The following is a 17,804-nucleotide window of genomic DNA, read 5'->3' as shown; positions in this document are numbered from 1 at the left end:
ACTATTTGTAGATAAATTTGATACATATTTTGCACATGAAGTAAAATATAATGTAAATATCGGCTCTCATTATTTAATCATTATTTAAAGTCATGACCAGATGTCATAATACTTGAAAATAAATAATTATTTAAAGTCGGGGCCAAATGTCATAATACTTGAAAACTCGATGTAGCACCATTCTCATATGCTTTATCATATCATAAATTTAATAAACATGAACATGTCTCGTGTACCTATAAAAACAACTGAGAAATAAAAATGCTGACTAATTATTCTCTTGATATCTATCACTATTTTTTTCAATGATGGCTTCAAATTCAAAGAATCGATATTATAATTCGGAAATAAGTTAAGAAGAAATTGAACAATGGTTATGGATTCCTAAATTTTTTACAATCGATGTCGAGCCACATAGGTTGGATTGAAGATAAAATTTGTTTTCTTAGATTTATGTAGTTAATCGCCGATCAGACTGATAAAGGTTAGCCGGTTGAGAAAAATTGCTGAACCTTCCGAGTTGAAGCGTTAGGACGCACACGATGTTCCACCCGGTGAGTTATAGCCAACCTTGTATCCCATTGTTGGGCATAGACCCCAAGTGGATTTGAAATATTAGTACGATGGTGTAGTTTTATGTGATAAATGACAATATTACACATAACGCCCCAAATTCGACTATTGTCTTCATTGTATCAAGACGAGTTTTCCAGCTTTCTTATGTCATCACTCGCACGCACCTTAGAAAACTTCTCAGGGGTCTTCCATTCCAGAATTGCACAAAGTTAAGCACGCTTAACTTTGGAGTTTTTTGTGTGATAAGCTTCCGAAAAGAAAATACACCTTCTTGATATTAATAATGCTTATCAAATCTTTTAAGTTCCACCAACTAAGAATATCAAAATGTTAAGTTCGTGGCAAGACAATTTCTTCCAAATACATATCCAACTCGGTTAGGGATTTTGACGCAGCTTGGCTTGAACTTGAAGCCACAAATTTATCATATATATCTAAAATATTAATATCAGATGCATCAATATTAGAAACAGACGAAGTCTCATCAATCTCTGAACCACCACTATTTTCTAATGATTTTTTTGTCTTGGATTGGTAATCTACCAATAAATCACAACAATTTTGTCGAACTTCATCAATTTTAGATTGTGATATTTCATCATAAATTAGGCGAAAATAAAATTCAACAAACTTCATCTTATATCTAGGATCCAATACAGTAGCAACCCCATCATAATATGACAATTATCCCAATATTTATCAAATTTATCATTTATATCCACATATATGGAGCGGGTATTATAGAACCCATGACCCGTCCCATACTCAGATGGGTCTGAAAAATTGGACCCGAAACCCACCCCATGACCCATTTAGTATTCCAGGTCCATTACGGGTCTGGGTTATTGACATCTCTACGTTCGCTTGCGTGGTCGTCTTAAAGAAACCCTAACCCCACCGCCCGCCGAGCGAAGCTCCTTTCTCTTTCCCCAACTACAGTACTTGCTGTCGCCTTCAATTGGGCCTTTCCCACCCCACCTCCACACACGCAACTATATTATATTTTAGGGTTTTTGGTCATTTGGTATCCTAGATGAATAATACTAATAATAAAGCCAATTCGAACCAGTCCCCACAGCCACCAGTTGCGGGTGCCAAGGACTCCGAGGAAGACTTCCCTACCGCCACTTATGCCCTCCCAGAACCTCCTTCTGCGGAAAAATCCGACAACTCAGCTTGCGAAGACGACGTGGTGATGGAGGTCGCACCCGAGAAGGATTCGGCGGCTGCGCTGTTGAATTCTGCCGATGATCCCGTTGATGAGGATTTTGTGAATCCGTCTACTGTTTTCTGCATAAAGCTGAACCAGCCGAAGTCCAATTTGCTGCATAAAATGAGTGTTCCCGAGCTCTGCCGCACTTTTAGGTAACGTTCTTGTGTTTTGGAGCTTGATGGAATGGTTTCGTCTTAATGAATTGTAGTTTGAATAATATTTGATGCGTGCAATTCTCGGTTTGGAAATTTGGTATGGTTCAAGAACTTAGGTCTTGTATTTCTACTGGTTTTCAGTAGGAAGCTTAATGTCTCGATATTGGGTTTTATTTATTATACTTCTCGGTACTCTATGTGTCAGTAGTTGGCAATGAAAGCCTACAGGCAGGGGGATGGACAATTGGACAGTTATAAGGTTTCTACGTGGTCTTGAATCTTGACTTATCTTCAATTTCGAGATGCAAAAAATTTGCCTTCTAATTGTAATTTTACAGTTGTTGATGATGGTTGATGAGCTTTCTTTTTATATAAGCTGCTAGTTGCTGTGGTCCGTTTGCGGTGTTGACCATGCTTTACACTGCTACACTTTTATTATACTGAAGAACAGATTATTTATCATTTGAAGTATTCTAATCTTGGTCACGGAGAAACAAATTGTTTGTAATCATTGTAACATGTATCCATATATTTATTTTTCGTATTCTTTTTGAAAAGTTGGCGCTACTATTTGTTTCTTTATATTCTTCTTGTTTCTGTCAGGTCTTCATTTTTATTACCCTTTTGAGGAGTCATTTTTTTTTTATATTGCAGTGCTGTTGCTTGGTGTGGGAAGTTAAATGCCATAGCTTGTGCCTCAGAAACTTGTGCGAGAATCCCGAGGTTTTATTTCCACTCTGTTGTTTTTCTTTCTAAAGCTGGAAAGGTTTTGCATTGATGCAATTTGCTCATAGATGACCTGATAGCTCAACGTGTTATTGAACCCTGATTCATTATCATTCTCTGTGTAGTTTGTCTTCCAATCCTCCATTTTGGATCCCTATACATATAGTCATTCCAGAGCGACCGACTGAATGCACAGTTTTTAATGTTATAGCAGGTATCCTTGCAACTTACTCATGATATTGTGTTGTGATGCTGAATTATTCGGAGTTTGCACAATATGACCATTTACTTTAGTGGGCAGGTTTTCAAATCATCCGGGCTTAGTTTTACAGTTATTGATATACTGACTCATCTACCATGTATTGGTTCACATGTTATTACCTGATGTGTGTTGAGTTATTGAAAGTCTCTTAACATCTGTCTGACATGTTGAACAATGATATGGCTGTCGGGTTGTGAACTTAAATGCGCATTTTTTTGAAGTGCATTAAGTCAGTTTTATTAAAATAGGATGAACTGGAGCACTGAAATAGAAACATGATAATGTCTAAGACATGAATTTGTGGGTCTTATAATTTAAACCCAATGAATTATGAGATTCTTTTGAAAATAGTAACTTCTGTACCACTAAAAACGTAAATCATCACTATGTATCGGAGATTGACAATTATTCGACCATCTCTTCTGGTGGGATGCTTATATTTTTTTGTTGTGAATTTTCTCCCTCTGATATTTGATGTTTGACAGATTCTCCTCGCGATTCTATTCAGTTCATTGAGTGGTCCCCGACATCGTGCCCTCGAGCGCTGCTGGCAGCTAATTTCCACGGGAGGATAACCATCTGGACTCAACCTTCTCAGGTGTGCTACTCATGTTGAGCACCTTGAATAAGGAAATGACCATGAACTGTCTCAATGATTGTTAATCTATTGAGAAATTATGTTTTCCCGTAACTGTTATAATTGGTTTTTTACTGTTTCTTGGTTGTACACGAGATTTCTGATTGCCTTCTTTGTATCTGACTGTTTTGATTGTCAGGGACCTGCAAATCTTGTAAAAGATGCTAGTTGCTGGCAGCTGGAATATGAGTGGCGCCAGGATATTGCAGTGGTTACAAAGTGGCTTTCAGGAGTTTCTCCAGTACGGAACCTTTTATTTTTTGTTCATTTAAATATAAGTATTTTGTATTTAATACATTTGCTTTGCTGTTGACATTTTTTGTATAAAATTAGTATAGGTGGCTCTCGGTTAGGTCAAGCGGTTCAACAAAGTCCACATTTGAGGAGAAATTTCTTTCACAGCAACCTCATGCTCCAGGTTCATATTTCTCGCTTAGCTTACTGATTATTTTCATTCAGATTTGAGATTCAGTTTTTCCTTCACATGTTTGCACACATGATATGAAAATCCTTAGATTTCAATGGTCGGTGTTGTTCTCCATTAGGGGTTGAAACTGGGCGAGATTTATCCTGGTTTGTACTTTACAGTTTGCAGCAGATAGGTAAAACTGCTCAGTTTGCAATACTTGGTAGTTGTTTGCTAGTTGGGGCCAAACCTGGGAGGCCTTGTAAGGAAATAAAAACTGGAGTGGACACTGTTTATACAAGGTGCATTATGTTTCTTGCGAGTATTAGACTATTGATATATGTGACCATGACAGTGGTTTGCCAATTAAAACTTTTGTTGTCATTGATATTCTGTTCTTTGCCAGTTATGAGTGAAAGGTCATCAACCCTCTCACCCATGTACAAAGAAAAAAGAACGAAAAATTACTTTGACCCTAAATGTAAGAGAGAGAAACAACTGTGGAAGAATGAAGAATTTGTTTTTGAAATGCTTCTTTGAGATTGAATGTAAGAATGGAGAGAAACTCAGCAGAGAAAATAGAAAATTATTCTAGTCACAAATTGTTGAGTCATAGAACTTTAACTTACATGGCATGCATTGATTAAGAATAAACATGCTCTTCACGAGCTACTATATGTTATTTACAGTGATGTCTGATTTGCAATTATTTAATTGGCCAAAGATAAATTCCGGACTTAGTAGTCCATCAGTCGCTGCTCACAATTGTCATTTCCAAGTTCCATCTATGCTTTCAATCTGCTTATGATGTTGCGCTTTCCTCTGTGCATCACCTTTCCTGCATATAGCAATATATGTACCACAAGATGCAGTTGATAAAAATCTGAAATTCAAAGCTATTGCTCTTTTAATTGACTATTTGCAAACGTACCAGTTCATCATTTGATTAAATTAGCAACTATACACCGTCAATTCTTTATGGATCAAATTTTTGTGTTTATTCGTCTCTGAGCAGTTTCCTTTGGTTTTGGCAACAGCTGGTTGGCCAAATTTTCTCTGTGTCTGCTCTGTTTTCTCATCGGGCTCTGTTCAGATCCATTGGTCTCAGTGGCCACCTAATCAGAGTGGTGCGCCATCTAAGTGGTTTTGTACAAGTAAAGGGCTTTTGGGAGCTGGGCCTAGTGGGATTATGGCTGCTGATGCTATTGTGACAGATTCTGGAGCCATGCATGTGGCTGGTGTTCCGATTGTGAACCCCTCAACTGTTGTTGTTTGGGAAGTCACTCCTGGCCCTGGGAATGGTTTTCACGCTACTCCAAAAGCAAGTGTGAATAATGAAGTCCCACCACCATCTCTTAGCCCTCCGTCCTGGGATGGTTATGCTCCATTGGCTGCATATTTGTTTAGGTGGCAGGAGTATCTGTTATTAGAAGCAAAGCATGGCAAGAAACAGGCTGAACATGATTGCAGTGATATTGTAGCACTTCATTGTTCTCCAGTTTCAAACTTTTCTGCATACGTGAGTCCTGAGGCTGCAGCTCAATCAGCTGCGACTACAACTTGGGGTTCTGGTGTTACTGCAGTTGCCTTTGATCCAACACGTGGCGGTTCAGTGATATCAGTTGTCATCGTTGAAGGTATTCTTTTGCGCAAATGCAAGCTGGACGTGTGTGTGTGTGTGTGTGTGTGTGTATAGATTTATGTACCTGCTGATTGATTTACTATTTGGTGGTCCAAGCTGTTGGTCTTTTGATGCGGCATCAAAGTTTATTGGCGGATCCATTCTTGCCTTTTAGATTTCATTTGCTATTGCCGATCTCTATCCATCCCGTTTCTTTCTTTCTCCCTTGTCTCTGTCTTCCGCTCCCTTATCTCTGCCCTCCACCTTATTAACTGCAGCCGACATTGATACATAACATGGGAAAAGGAAAAGAAATATCAAAATGTTTCTTCATCTACTATTCTTGAATCATTCTTGTATTATATAAATTACTTGCTTGTTCTTATGCGCCCTTGATGGATTTGAATTCAGAGTGTTTTACATCTGTTTTAAAGCATCAGTTATCAGCATCCTCGTTATCGTCCTTCGGGCATATTTCCTTTTGTGTTTATTGATACATTGGTCTGTTACGTTGATTGTACAGGGCAATACATGTCCCCTTATGATCCTGATGAGGGTCCTTCTGTCACTGGATGGAGAGTTCAACGTTGGGAATCATCTGTTGAGAACGTAGTGATCCATCAGATATTTGGAAACCCTAGTTCCAGCTTTGGTGGGCAGGCACCTAAGCAGACAGTTTGGGTGAGTAAAGTAATCAAATGCATTCCAGCATCCAGCGAATTCAAGGGTCCTATAGCAGCAACAGTTGGATCAGTCTCTGATGGGAAAAATACACCAGAATTTGTTCCCGAGGCTTCGAAGAGGGTCAGTTTCGATCCTTTTGATCTTCCTAGTGATGTTAGAACTCTTGCGCGAATTGTGTATTCTGCGCATGGTGGTGAAATTGCGGTTTCTTTTCTACGGGGCGGAGTTCATGTCTTCTCTGGTGCAAACTTCACATCTGTTGATAACTATCAGATTAATGTTGGCTCTGCTATAGCTGCTCCTGCTTTCTCTTCTACAAGTTGCTGTTCTGCTTCTGTTTGGCACGATACAAGCAGTGATTGCACTATACTAAAAATTATCCGTGTTCTTCCTCCTACTGGTCCTATCAGCCAGGCGAAAGTTAATTCTGCTTCATGGGAGAGGGCTATTGCAGAGAGGTACCCAGTACCCTAATAATTAGTTGTGAGTTTGCCGCTGAATTTGGTCTCATTGGACAGTCTCAGATAAAATCTTGATTTTATCGTGAGTCGATTTGGTTTTTAGGGCATCTTGGTGTGAAGATACTTAATGTTTTGCTGCGGTCTTTTCTTGGCAGATTTTGGTGGAGTCTATTGGTGGGGGTTGATTGGTGGGATGCTGTTGGCTGTACTCAGAGTGCCGCAGAGAATGGTATTGGTATGTATATTTAATCTGTATTGATTGGCAACTATTCTGTCCAATTTCATGGTGACTTGAGAGTGTAGGTGAAGGACAAATGGCCAGACGTGATGAAAAGTGGTGAAATGTGTTCATGCGACTGAGTAAAATGACTCTATGATCGATACCTCTATGATAATGTTTATTCTATTCGATTCAGTAGGGGACGGAGGATATTTTTGTCTAAAACACAATCTTATCTTAATCTTCCAAGTATAATGCACATGATCATTCTATTAAGGGGTCTGTTCCGTAATGAAGAAATAGTTCAAACAAGGGTACAGTGGTCAGTGTTGTTCCGTAATGAAGAAATAGTTCAAACAACGGTACAGTGGTCTATGTTCCATAATTTTCATTACTTGGAGAATTTAATGATAATTATATGTTTTAGTCTGCTAAGGATTCTATGTGACGTAAAGTTTAAGAAGCCAAAAAAAAATCTCATCCATATGGCTTCTGCCTCTTAGGAATCATATCCTTGCTTCCTGATTTTTGTCTCTCGCTGACGGTCCAATATGGTATTCTAGTTTCATTGAACAGTGTTATTGCTGTGTTGGATGCTGATTTCCACTCCCTTCCGTCCACTCAACACAGAGAGCAGTATGGACCTGTAAGTCTGATTGATGGTCATGTTCATGCTTTGTATTTTTAGTTAAGCTTGTAATTTGATGAGGCACTTTTTTGGTTGGTTGTCATGTTCATGCTTAGTATTTTTAGTTGAGCTTGTACATTGATGAGCTACTTTTTAACACAATTCTTAGTATCTTATGATGTGTATGGATGACGCAGAGTCTGGACAGAATAAAATGCAGGCTACTAGAAGGTACTACAGCTCAAGAGGTTCGAGCTATGGTTCTTGACATGCAAGCAAGGTTGTTGTTGGACATGCTTGGCAAAGGAATTGAATCAGCATTAATGAATCCATCGGCCTTGGTGCAAGAACCATGGCAAGCATCAGGCGAGACATTGTCTGGTATTGATCCTGAATCAATGGCTGTTGACCCTTCTCTAGTCCTTAGCATCCAGGTGTAGTTTTAGACACTTCAATTTCCCATTATATCCCTGTCTGACTTGGCTTTGAACTAATCATGCCATCCTATATTGCAGGCTTATGTTGATGCAGTCCTTGATCTAGCATCACACTTCATCACACGTCTGCGACGTTATGCGAGTTTCTGCCGCACTTTGGCAAGTCATGCTGCCACTGCAGGCACGGGTGGGAACCGTAATGTGGTGACAAGCCCTACCCAAAGCACGTCTACACCGGCTACAACTTCGGGTAAGTCTACTCTAGAATTTAAGTTTTGCTATTATTTTAGCCTCAGTAGAATGTAAGTTTAATCACAGTTATTAAGGGGGTGCACCTAGCTTCTGTGGCCGCAGCTGTGGCTCCCAGGAACCTTCTGGCACCTCCCTTTCCAAAGATTTGTCTACGTGCATACCTTTCGCATACCTTTCTCGAGGCGTAAGTCGTGTGTAAAAAGTGCAGCAGCACACCTTTCTCAAGTTGTAAGTCGTGCCTAAAATGCGGTGAGGCGTTTCTCTGGTTCTTAATTCTTATGGTAGAATAAAATCCAGTGGCATATGCACTGTGTACATTAAAAAAACACAGGCCCTGCTCAAAAGTCACTGCTTTGGTTTTTGTTGAAAATAAAAACCTCAAGGCCCAGTCCAAATTCCTAAATCTGCCATTTCCAGTCTCTGAATGCTATTAATTCCAAAATCACCATACTGCAATTACTTCCCAGTCTTCCATAAGCCCTGTGATCGACTTCCAAAACTCTGATGAGTTTTGTCTCTGTGTTAGGATATTCTGGCATTGTTAGCTTTGACTCGGTGCTTGCTGTTGTTTCATGTGTGTCTTGTTTTAGGTGCTATTCTCTCGTATATGCTTGTTTGCAGTTTTCCTCTTTTTATATTTTTGTCCTGTCGTGGACTACTTTCTGCATTTGGTCAGAACATTGGAAAAGTTTACTGTTGTTTTTTCAGTTAAAAACCCCGCGTTTCATTTCCAGCGTTTAAACACGAAAATATCACTCTCATTCCTGGTGCACCTGATTTTGGTGACTGCCGCCTAAGACCTAAGTATGGATGTGAATGACTGACTTCATGTTCTATTCTTCCTAATTCTTAGCTAGGCCTCTCCATTTTCTCTATTCCGATGTCTGACGCAAGCTGAATTTTTTTTATGCTCAGGTGCGCAAGGTGGTACTGTAAGCTCTACAGGAAGCACTCAGATGCAAGCTTGGGTACAAGGAGCAATTGCCAAGATCAGTAATACACCTGAAGGGGTTCCTAGTTCTGCACCAAACCCCATTAGTGGTCCTTTAACTTTTATGCCAATAAGTATCAACACTGGAACATTTCCAGGAACTCCAGCTGTTAGACTTATTGGAGACTGTCATTTTCTTCACCGGCTATGCCAACTTCTACTGTTTTGTTTTTTCTTCCGGCGAACACAAATACCGCGGTTTAGTGGGGCTGCTCAAAGAAATACTGATTCAATAATCCAAAAACCCCAACCTGGGGTGGTGCAAGGCAAATCAGAAGAAACACACACAGTTACTGCAAAACCAGCTACAGCTGTAGTCAGGTTGGATGAAACACAAGCCGCAAGAACTGCACAGGTGGGAAATGGGCCAAAGGGACCTGAAGAAGGTCCAACCAGTCGGTCAAGATTAGGTTCTGGCAATGCTGGTCAAGGATACACCTTTGAGGAGGTACGCAAATACATGCAAAATTTACATGGAAAAAATGAGCTACAAGAATGGACGTGGCAGACTTTTTAAAGTTATCATATGATGTCATCTTATGGAAAAGGGGAAAAATGAAAAGGAAGATTTCTCTTTCTTACTTAATTCAAGCCTCGCATAAAATGGGCCTTAGTCTTATTTTTTGTGGGTGGGGAAGGAAGCACTAGATTCGTCATTGAGAACCAAGATATTGAAGGCTTAACTGTAAGAATTAGATTATGCATCCAGCGAATAAGACCGATTTCACATTGGTTGTTTGCAGCCATTGGGTCACAAGGGGAACCTTTGTTTTTGGAAGTTTCTATTTTTGGATACTCTGTCCTCTTAATTGTCTTAGTTTTATTACGACTGCCATGCAGGTGAAGATTCTATTTCTTATACTTATGGATCTCTGTCGGAGGACATCAGGTTTGGTACATCCTCTACCAGTTTCCCAGGTGGGGAGCAGCAACATTCAAGTCCGACTTCATTATATTGATGGAAACTATACTGTTTTACCAGAGGTTGTGGAAGCATCACTTGGCCCTCATATGCAGGTACTTGTCTTTTGATGCAGAACATTTTTCCAAGTTGATGGCTTCTCGTACCATCAGCCACCAGTTTTCTGGGGTGAAATTACACCCTAAACGCGTAGCCCATCAATTTACGAGCCAATATCTTGATTTCAAAGATCCACATTTTCATCCATAAAAATCGTTCTTTTTAGCAGAATATGCCCCGGCCTAGAGGTGCAGATGCTGCAGGTCTGCTTCTCCGGGAGTTGGAACTACATCCTCTAGCTGAAGAGTGGCACAAGAGGAATATGTTTGGTGGACCCTGGTCTGATCCGGATGACACGAGTCTCTCAGATGATAGTTCTAAATTTAGCACCTCAATGGATTTACTCGACTCTGCTTCATCTGAGAATGGTGATGCTTATAATGGAGTTTATGGCTTGTGGCCAAGGAAGCGTAGGATCTCTGAAAGAGATGCAGCCTTTGGACTGAACACATCAATTGGTTTAGGAGCTTATTATGGTATCATGGGATCCAGAAGAGACGTTGTAACAGCTGTTTGGAAAACTGGACTTGAAGGAGTGTGGTACAAGGTATAGCCATATTGGTCATGTTGAACTCAACATACCGTTGGCCTATCATTATTTTTCTTCGCCATTGTTATTCATAAAGCAGCAATTATTTTCTCAGCTTTCTTTTAGTGCCAGAATGTCTTGTTAAAAGTTTCTTTGCATATATGTATGCGTGTGTATCAATAGAAAGATGTTTATGATCAATAGAAAGATGTTTATGATCAATAGAAGTCTAACCTGAGCGTAATGACTCTTTTTTAACGTCCCAGATGAATATTTAAAAATTTTGATTGTTGTAACTTATTTCTGTTTTATTTTTATCTATTTTGAATTGCTTCATCCATAATTGGAAATGACGCAGTAAATTGAATTTCCATGTGTAACATTTAATTGCCCGAATTGGTATAGTGGAAAGTCATTCATCCAGCCGCTTGTTATTGTTCAAACTTGATGTATATAGTTAAAGCTTATTGTCCCATGAAGGATAATATCCAAAAACGTTATATCTTTGCTATTCAAATGCAATAAACTAAGTTGTAGTCTTGTCTTATGTGTGGATCCTTGATACATGTATGCACTCATCTATCTTCTTTGTTACTGATCCAGTGCATCAGATGCCTGCGGCAGTCATCTGCTTTTGCATCTCCAGGTGCGGGCAATACTAATCAGAATGAGAAGGAAACATGGTGGATCAGCCGCTGGGCATATGGATGTCCCATGTGTAGTGGAACATGGGTTCGAGTTGTGTAGCATCTGTTGGACTTTTCTGTTCTACAACACGCTAATGATCTTGATATGTCACATGTGGCTTGCTTATTCATGGAAGGTACGGTTTCTTTTGAAGATGTATGTAGAGAGAACAAGTCGGATCTATGACTCCTCCTTTGCCCTTGCATGGAAAGGACTATGTATGCTACGTGAATAATTTGTTTCTGTCAGTAGCTTTAACTTAGGTGTACCATAAACAGCATATAGGGAACAGTACAGTGGGGGTGTCTACAACATACAATTTAGGCATCGAGGGTGACATCTGAGTATCATGTATTTGTATGCTACCATGGTTAACTTCACTAATCCAGGACTAGGGATTAATTGATAATGTGTGGCGTTGATTTATTGTGTCGAATGTAAGTATGCCTTGCGTCAAAGTTGAATAGGTAAATTACCATGTGATAGTAATATGGTTCACTTTCGTCTGTAAATGTATCTAGACATATTTGTAAAATGGGTTCGTTTTTTTTTTACTGCTGACTATGCATCCATGGTCGCCAATTTTCTAGTGAACATAGGTATCAAAATTGGCATATATTTTATGACGAGAAACGTAATTCATTTTAATACTTGTTAGCAAAATCCATACCACCATGAATATCCTGATCAATGCGATTCCATGAACTAAGCCGTGACCAGAAATTTCAAGCTACCTTCAAGAGTATTATTTTGAGGGTGCATTTAATGTTGAATGTTTTTTATGTTATGGGAAGACATATAAAGAGTTATGATTCAACACATCACATAGATTTGTGAGTAAAGTTGAAATAAATTTTAAGTATCATAAGATGAATTTGAGATTTCGAGAGATTTTGATAAATTAGATTTTTTGTGATGTAAAAATTGTTGAAAGTAATCATGTGCTAATGACTTGATTACAATTTACAAGATACGTATCTTAAATATGAAAATTGAATCGGTGATTAGGGGTGTTCAAATTTCGGGTAAAATCGAAAAAATTGAAAATCCAAAACGAAAAAACCAATCACTAAACTGAACCGAAAGTCGAATTTTTTAATTCAGATATAAATGTTAAAATTGAAATTTATTTGGTTCAGTTTAGTGAATGATATTTGGTGTTAAAATCGAAATTTCATTAAATTAATAATTTTGTTTATATTTTTATTTATATTATATATTTTAATATAATATTTAGTGAATGAAGAACAATTTTGAATAATTTTTAGTTGATTGTTAATTGTTTAATTAATTTAGATCTTTTATTTAAATATTTTAATAAAAAATCAAGTAAAAAGGTAAAATATTATATTTTACAATTTATTTATATTATTAATTTAAATAATTATATTAAAACGAAATAACTGAACCATTTTGGTAGGAAACCGAACTGAACTGAATGAAAATGACTTAGATATCAGATTATATATTTCTAAAATCGAAATAAAAAATAAAAAATTGAAACGAACTGATCGATAAACATCTTTACCGGTGATAATATTATGAATAAGAAAGTATTAATTAAAGATCATGCCAAATTTTATGAATTAGAAAGTATTAATATTATATAAAAAAATATATTTTTTAATTTTTCGCTTTAGATCATGCCAAATTTTATTCGTCGTGACCGGAAGATAGTTTAATGAGTATTATGATTTCAAGATTAAAATATTGAAACCTGATACCCCGGAGATGAAATCATCAAGATCAGGCCCAAACTCCAGGTCCATCTCCAGGGCCCACAGGTGAAGGGCCCATGAGCAGTCCAGATATTCTCCTATAAATATCAGGTTTGAGCGTATGATTTTTCATTCACTATATTATTTTCGACAGCGCCCTTAGCTGCTCCCCCCATATATCCTCAGTCTCTGACTTGAGCGTCGGAGGGGCTACGCCAGGACATCTTCCTGGCCCCCTTCTAACGGTCTTATTCTTGATTTCAGGCTCAGGGTGATCTTAAAACCCACGTCTGAACTAGTGACGCTCGTTGGGATCGGATCCGAAATTTCCCGTGAGTATCAAAACCCATCAATTTTATTTTATACGAATTGTCTTTTTTTAAATGGATATTAAAAAATTGTGTATAAAAGTAAAACTAATTGCAATATAACAATCAACAGGGACGAGACGTAAACCTAACGTAACCCTGCTATAGACAAAAGAATAAAACAAGAGACAACCCACTATATGCCTATTTATAAATAAATAAACAATAATTTATTACTCATAAAATAATTATCCGATAAGATATGTATATATATATAATAATATATTGAGTCAGCGGGCATCAGTTTATATATATAAAATCTTTATAGTGCTGATAATTGACAAAAGTTCTTAAATATCACGGTCTAGTTCACTTGTGATATTGTCTGTTTTGACCCGAGTCTCACTACTTTAAAACATGTCACAAAGTGTGACGTCACACACTAACTCTGATACCAAATATCAACAAATATTGGATTCGATTTTGAATCGTATCTCTATTTCTTTCCAAGTCAATTGTTTGGAATTCGTATATATACAAAAAAATTGCCAAAAATAACAGAAAAAATGCTTTGTTAAAATAGTGGGTCTCATGTGAGACCGTATCACGGATCTTAATCTGTGAGATGGGTCAACCCTACCCATATCCACAATAAAAAGTAATACTCTTAGCATAAAAAGTAATACTTTTTCATGGATGACACAAATAAGAGATCCGTCTCAAAAATACGACCCGTGAGACCGTCTCACAAAATTTTTTGTCATGTTTAAAATAATAATAATAAAAAAAATAAAAAAAGAATATTATCCATGGATTGTATCATGCCAATTCAACCGAAGATAAGGGCATGCTTGGTAGCAACATTCCCACCTCATTCTATATTTATAAAATGTTTAACTTAACTAGTATACATTTATATCTTATAAAAATGATAATATTTTTAAATATCAAAATAATAATGATGAAAATAACAATATTATTAAACATATCACTATCATTTATATATCAATTAATATGTAATATTAATAATTAAAATAATAACTTAATTATAATAATATAAAAGTACATAATAAAAATAAAAAAATTCTTATTATAATATTTTATTAAAAATAATTATTTAATAAATAAAATAATTATTATCAATAAATGAAAATTCAGAAATATCTTCTTAGTCTTTCCCCTTCACTGGATAAATTAATCTTCATCCACTTTAGGGTAACTGATCAAAATTGATGGTCATTTTATTCATATATCTCCCGAGGTATAATTAAGTTAGAGGAGTGGTGGCCGAGATGTACGTTAGCGGCGGCGGTGCTCAAGTGCGGAAGTCGTTTAAGGATTCGCTGAAATTGCTTGAAGCAGATATTCAGCATGCTAATACTCTGTAACCGATCTTCCTTCGTATCTGATTACGAAATTTTCAATTTTTTTGGTCTTTATGAGCACTTTGTTTTTGAAAAAGTATTTGATGATCAGTCTATTTTGTTCACTTTTTGGTTTGAGTTTTTGTTTGTTAATTGCTTATTGTTTTTTTTTTTTGTTAAACAAAAAAATCTGTAGTTTTTAGGTGTTTTCTTTTCTTTTCTTTTTCCCCGAATTTTTTTTTGTCTTTCTAGCCTTCAAGGACTGGAGCACTGGCCGTTGAGAATTAGATATTTTCATTTTTAGGCCCTTCTTTTTACTCAACTTGAATTAGATATTAAGGTAGGTTTAATTGAATAATGCTGGGCTGAATCTTTCTCGGTTGCTTCTTTTTGTGATAAAGGTATCATTTTAAGCTCCAACTAAATGTTGTTTTGAAATTTTGAATTGTTTGCTTAGGAGCATTTGAGGTTTGTTCATGATTTCTAGTGATGAGCTCTGTGATGATATGGAATCAATTTGTGTCTAGATGGATTGAAGTTTTTGCTAAATTTTCTTGTCTCTGTTATACTTGTTGATATGTTTATTGGCAATTTTTGCTTGATTTCTTATTGTGTTTTTTGCTTTGTACGAGCTAGACACTCTGTTGAAAATTTCATATTTTGAAAAATTGGAAATTTCATTGGCATTGTAGGGCATCTGATTTTTCACGTGAGTATGATGGCGCTTGCCTACAAATGAGGATGTCATATAGTCCAGCGGCGCACTTTTTCCTTTTCTTGGTGCAGTGGACTGACTGCCACCTTGCTGGTGCACTTGGATTATTGAGAATCCTGATATATAAAGTGAGTGTTTGTTTATCGCCCACCTCCCGTTATTTTTGTGTAAAGTTATTTTTTTGTAAAGTACTTTCAACCTAAAGGTGTTGGTACTTGTTGTCCTCGAAGCATTTACCTTCTCTTGCCAAAGAATGCATGCAATCAATTGATCAAACTGGACCATGGCGCAGGTATATGCTGATGGCACCACCACCATGTCCACTTATGAGAGGAAAGCCAGCATCAGGGAATTTTACGGTAAGCTTAATTTTTGCTTGCAGATAGCAATTTAACTTAAAGAGGCCTATAAGTGATGTGGATTCTGATGTGCAATCATGTCTTCTTTCCAGCCATTATCTATCCCTCTTTATTGCAACTTCAAAGAGGTGTTACTGATTCAGAAGATAAAAAGCAGAAAGCTGTATGTTTCGAGAGATACAGGAGAAGAGATGAAGAAGAGCATAGGCACTGTTCTGATTTAGATATTGAAAGGGAAGAAGAATGTGGAATTTGCATGGAAATGAACAGTAAGGTAGTCCTACCAAACTGCAACCATACCATGTGTCTTAAATGCTATCGGGACTGGTACGTTTTGCCCCCTACTTTTTTTTATGTATGTCTCTTGGATCCGTGTGAAGAAACATACAATTTTGTTAATTTCATTATTGGAGTGTCCGTGCTTTCCTGATCTCCCATGTCCTATGATCAATACATGGAAATTGGTAACTTTTTTACCTGTTTGGTGTCTATGGAATATTCCTGATAAAATGAGAGAGACAGTAATCGTGTCTTCTGAATCGCTCTTCTTTTCCTACATTTACTTGAGTTATATTGTAAAGTTCATAATTCACGGGCAGAGGAAATTTTGAGGCCTCCACTGAGTTAGTTCCATGTCACAAGCATTAGTTGTCAGAAATCGGAATTTATTGTACCGATTTTGTGAATCTTACACATGTGGGCTCACACAATGTTGTGGAGAGTAGAGATGCCATTCTTTCATAGCATGTTATGCATCTGATGCTGTTCGCTTCTCCATTTCATCGATTTTTTTACTTCTGGTTAGTAACATGAAAGCTCTTCTAAGTGCAGGCACTCGAGATCACAATCTTGTCCCTTTTGCCGTGACAGTTTAAAGAGGGTTAACTCTGGCGATCTATGGGTATTTCTGGATAGCAAAGATGTGATAGACATGGGGGCTATAACAAGGGAGAATTTGAAGCGACTGTTCTTGTATGTTGAAAAACTGCCTCTGGTGGTCCCTGATACTCTATTTGATGCTTATGATACGCATGTGAGGTAATTAATCGTTTTCTCCAAAAGGCTGGGCAATTATCAGCTCTAGGGGAATTATCATTCTGGATCAAGAAATGATTGTTCAAAGTTTCATATCAGCGGCTTGTGTGGTTTATTCCACCTCTGATAAGAGCCCAGCTGTGATTTATTACTGGCAGAGGTTTAAGCTTTAGGTAGAAAGAGGGGAAGGTAAATATAATTTCTATCCAAAAAAATGTAAATTCTTGTACAGCTTGAAGTCTGCTTATTGAAGCTATTTCAGAATTTCTGAGACAATGATGGCCGAAATAAATAATCTTCTGTTTCTTCTTGTATTTATGGAATCGTCTTTACATCTAAGTGTTGTAAAATGTATATATTTCTGGTCGTAATGTTGTAATTTCAATGACCATTTTGGGTGTTTTTTCCCTTTGAATTTAATTATACTGTTCAAATTTCATTGTAATCTCTGTAGCATCATCTTGTTGCATAACTCTGGTGGTGCATGTGTAGTTTTCAGAGGAGTGGTCCCTCTTTGCAAGGACCAGTTCAGTGACATTTTATGATTTTAAGACTCGTTTAAAAATGGTAAGCTATGAGGATCTGAGAAATATTTGTCCGGTGTAGTGTATCGAAAGATCACTACTGTTTGTTCTAACAACTAGTGTTGGTATTTGGTATGTGTGATAGATATATATTTCAATAATAATTATTTGTGTGCGCTTCTTTGTAAATTGACATCTATCTTCTGGTCATATTCGATTCTTATCCAGTTGGTAGATAATCATACAGAAAGGACCCCTGAAATTGGGTCCCTTCA

General features: G+C 37.2%; 2 protein-coding genes across 5 annotated transcripts; both read left to right on the top strand.

Annotated features, from left to right (window-relative positions):
• Positions 1-1,448: 1,448 nt before the first annotated feature.
• Positions 1,449-12,059, top strand: LOC140981424 (mediator of RNA polymerase II transcription subunit 16-like). 4 transcript variants are annotated; one of them, XM_073447815.1, is made up of 16 exons: positions 1,449-1,941; positions 2,599-2,667; positions 2,796-2,884; positions 3,418-3,530; positions 3,709-3,810; positions 3,903-3,987; positions 5,013-5,612; positions 6,120-6,738; positions 6,897-6,976; positions 7,525-7,607; positions 7,787-8,023; positions 8,105-8,276; positions 9,194-9,717; positions 10,110-10,286; positions 10,460-10,837; positions 11,423-12,059. In XM_073447815.1, exons 1-16 carry the CDS (start codon positions 1,610-1,612, stop codon positions 11,564-11,566), a joined length of 3,804 nt encoding a protein of 1,267 aa, XP_073303916.1. In that variant the 5' UTR covers positions 1,449-1,609; the 3' UTR covers positions 11,567-12,059. The 4 variants fall into 4 exon arrangements, with proteins under 4 accessions (XP_073303916.1, XP_073303918.1, XP_073303919.1 ...); XM_073447817.1 differs by lacking the exon at positions 1,449-1,941 and having other exon boundaries at positions 2,639-2,667; positions 3,441-3,530; positions 4,991-5,612; XM_073447818.1 differs by lacking the exons at positions 1,449-1,941; positions 2,599-2,667 and having other exon boundaries at positions 2,794-2,884; positions 3,908-3,987.
• A 2,645-nt stretch (positions 12,060-14,704) lies between these two features.
• Positions 14,705-17,408, top strand: LOC140981779 (E3 ubiquitin-protein ligase AIRP2-like). The gene is made up of 5 exons (XM_073448243.1): positions 14,705-14,916; positions 15,589-15,739; positions 15,904-15,970; positions 16,063-16,297; positions 16,802-17,408. The coding sequence occupies exons 1-5, from the start codon at positions 14,825-14,827 to the stop codon at positions 17,010-17,012; spliced, it is 756 nt and encodes a 251-aa protein (XP_073304344.1). The 5' UTR covers positions 14,705-14,824; the 3' UTR covers positions 17,013-17,408.
• Positions 17,409-17,804: the final 396 nt, after the last annotated feature.

This window comes from Primulina huaijiensis, chromosome 7 (genome assembly GCF_012295235.1).
Source record: "Primulina huaijiensis isolate GDHJ02 chromosome 7, ASM1229523v2, whole genome shotgun sequence".
Classification (NCBI taxonomy): Eukaryota; Viridiplantae; Streptophyta; class Magnoliopsida; order Lamiales; family Gesneriaceae; genus Primulina; species Primulina huaijiensis.
This window is presented reverse-complemented; position numbering and strand designations above follow the sequence as displayed.

What these genes read in the sequence shown, in the direction of transcription:
- LOC140981424 (XM_073447815.1), top strand. Translation starts at nt 1,610, where the DNA reads ATGAATAATACTAATAATAAAGCCAATTCGAACCAGTCCCCACAGCCA. An exon ending in TACACCGGCTACAACTTCGG is followed by an intron (nt 8,277 to 9,193) that starts GTAAGTCTACTC and finishes TTTTATGCTCAG; the next exon opens with GTGCGCAAGGTGGTACTGTA. An exon ending in AAGGATACACCTTTGAGGAG is followed by an intron (nt 9,718 to 10,109) that starts GTACGCAAATAC and finishes ACTGCCATGCAG; the next exon opens with GTGAAGATTCTATTTCTTAT.
- LOC140981779 (XM_073448243.1), top strand. Translation starts at nt 14,825, where the DNA reads ATGTACGTTAGCGGCGGCGGTGCTCAAGTGCGGAAGTCGTTTAAGGAT. An exon ending in ATTCAGCATGCTAATACTCT is followed by an intron (nt 14,917 to 15,588) that starts GTAACCGATCTT and finishes TTGGCATTGTAG; the next exon opens with GGCATCTGATTTTTCACGTG. An exon ending in TGAGAATCCTGATATATAAA is followed by an intron (nt 15,740 to 15,903) that starts GTGAGTGTTTGT and finishes ACCATGGCGCAG; the next exon opens with GTATATGCTGATGGCACCAC.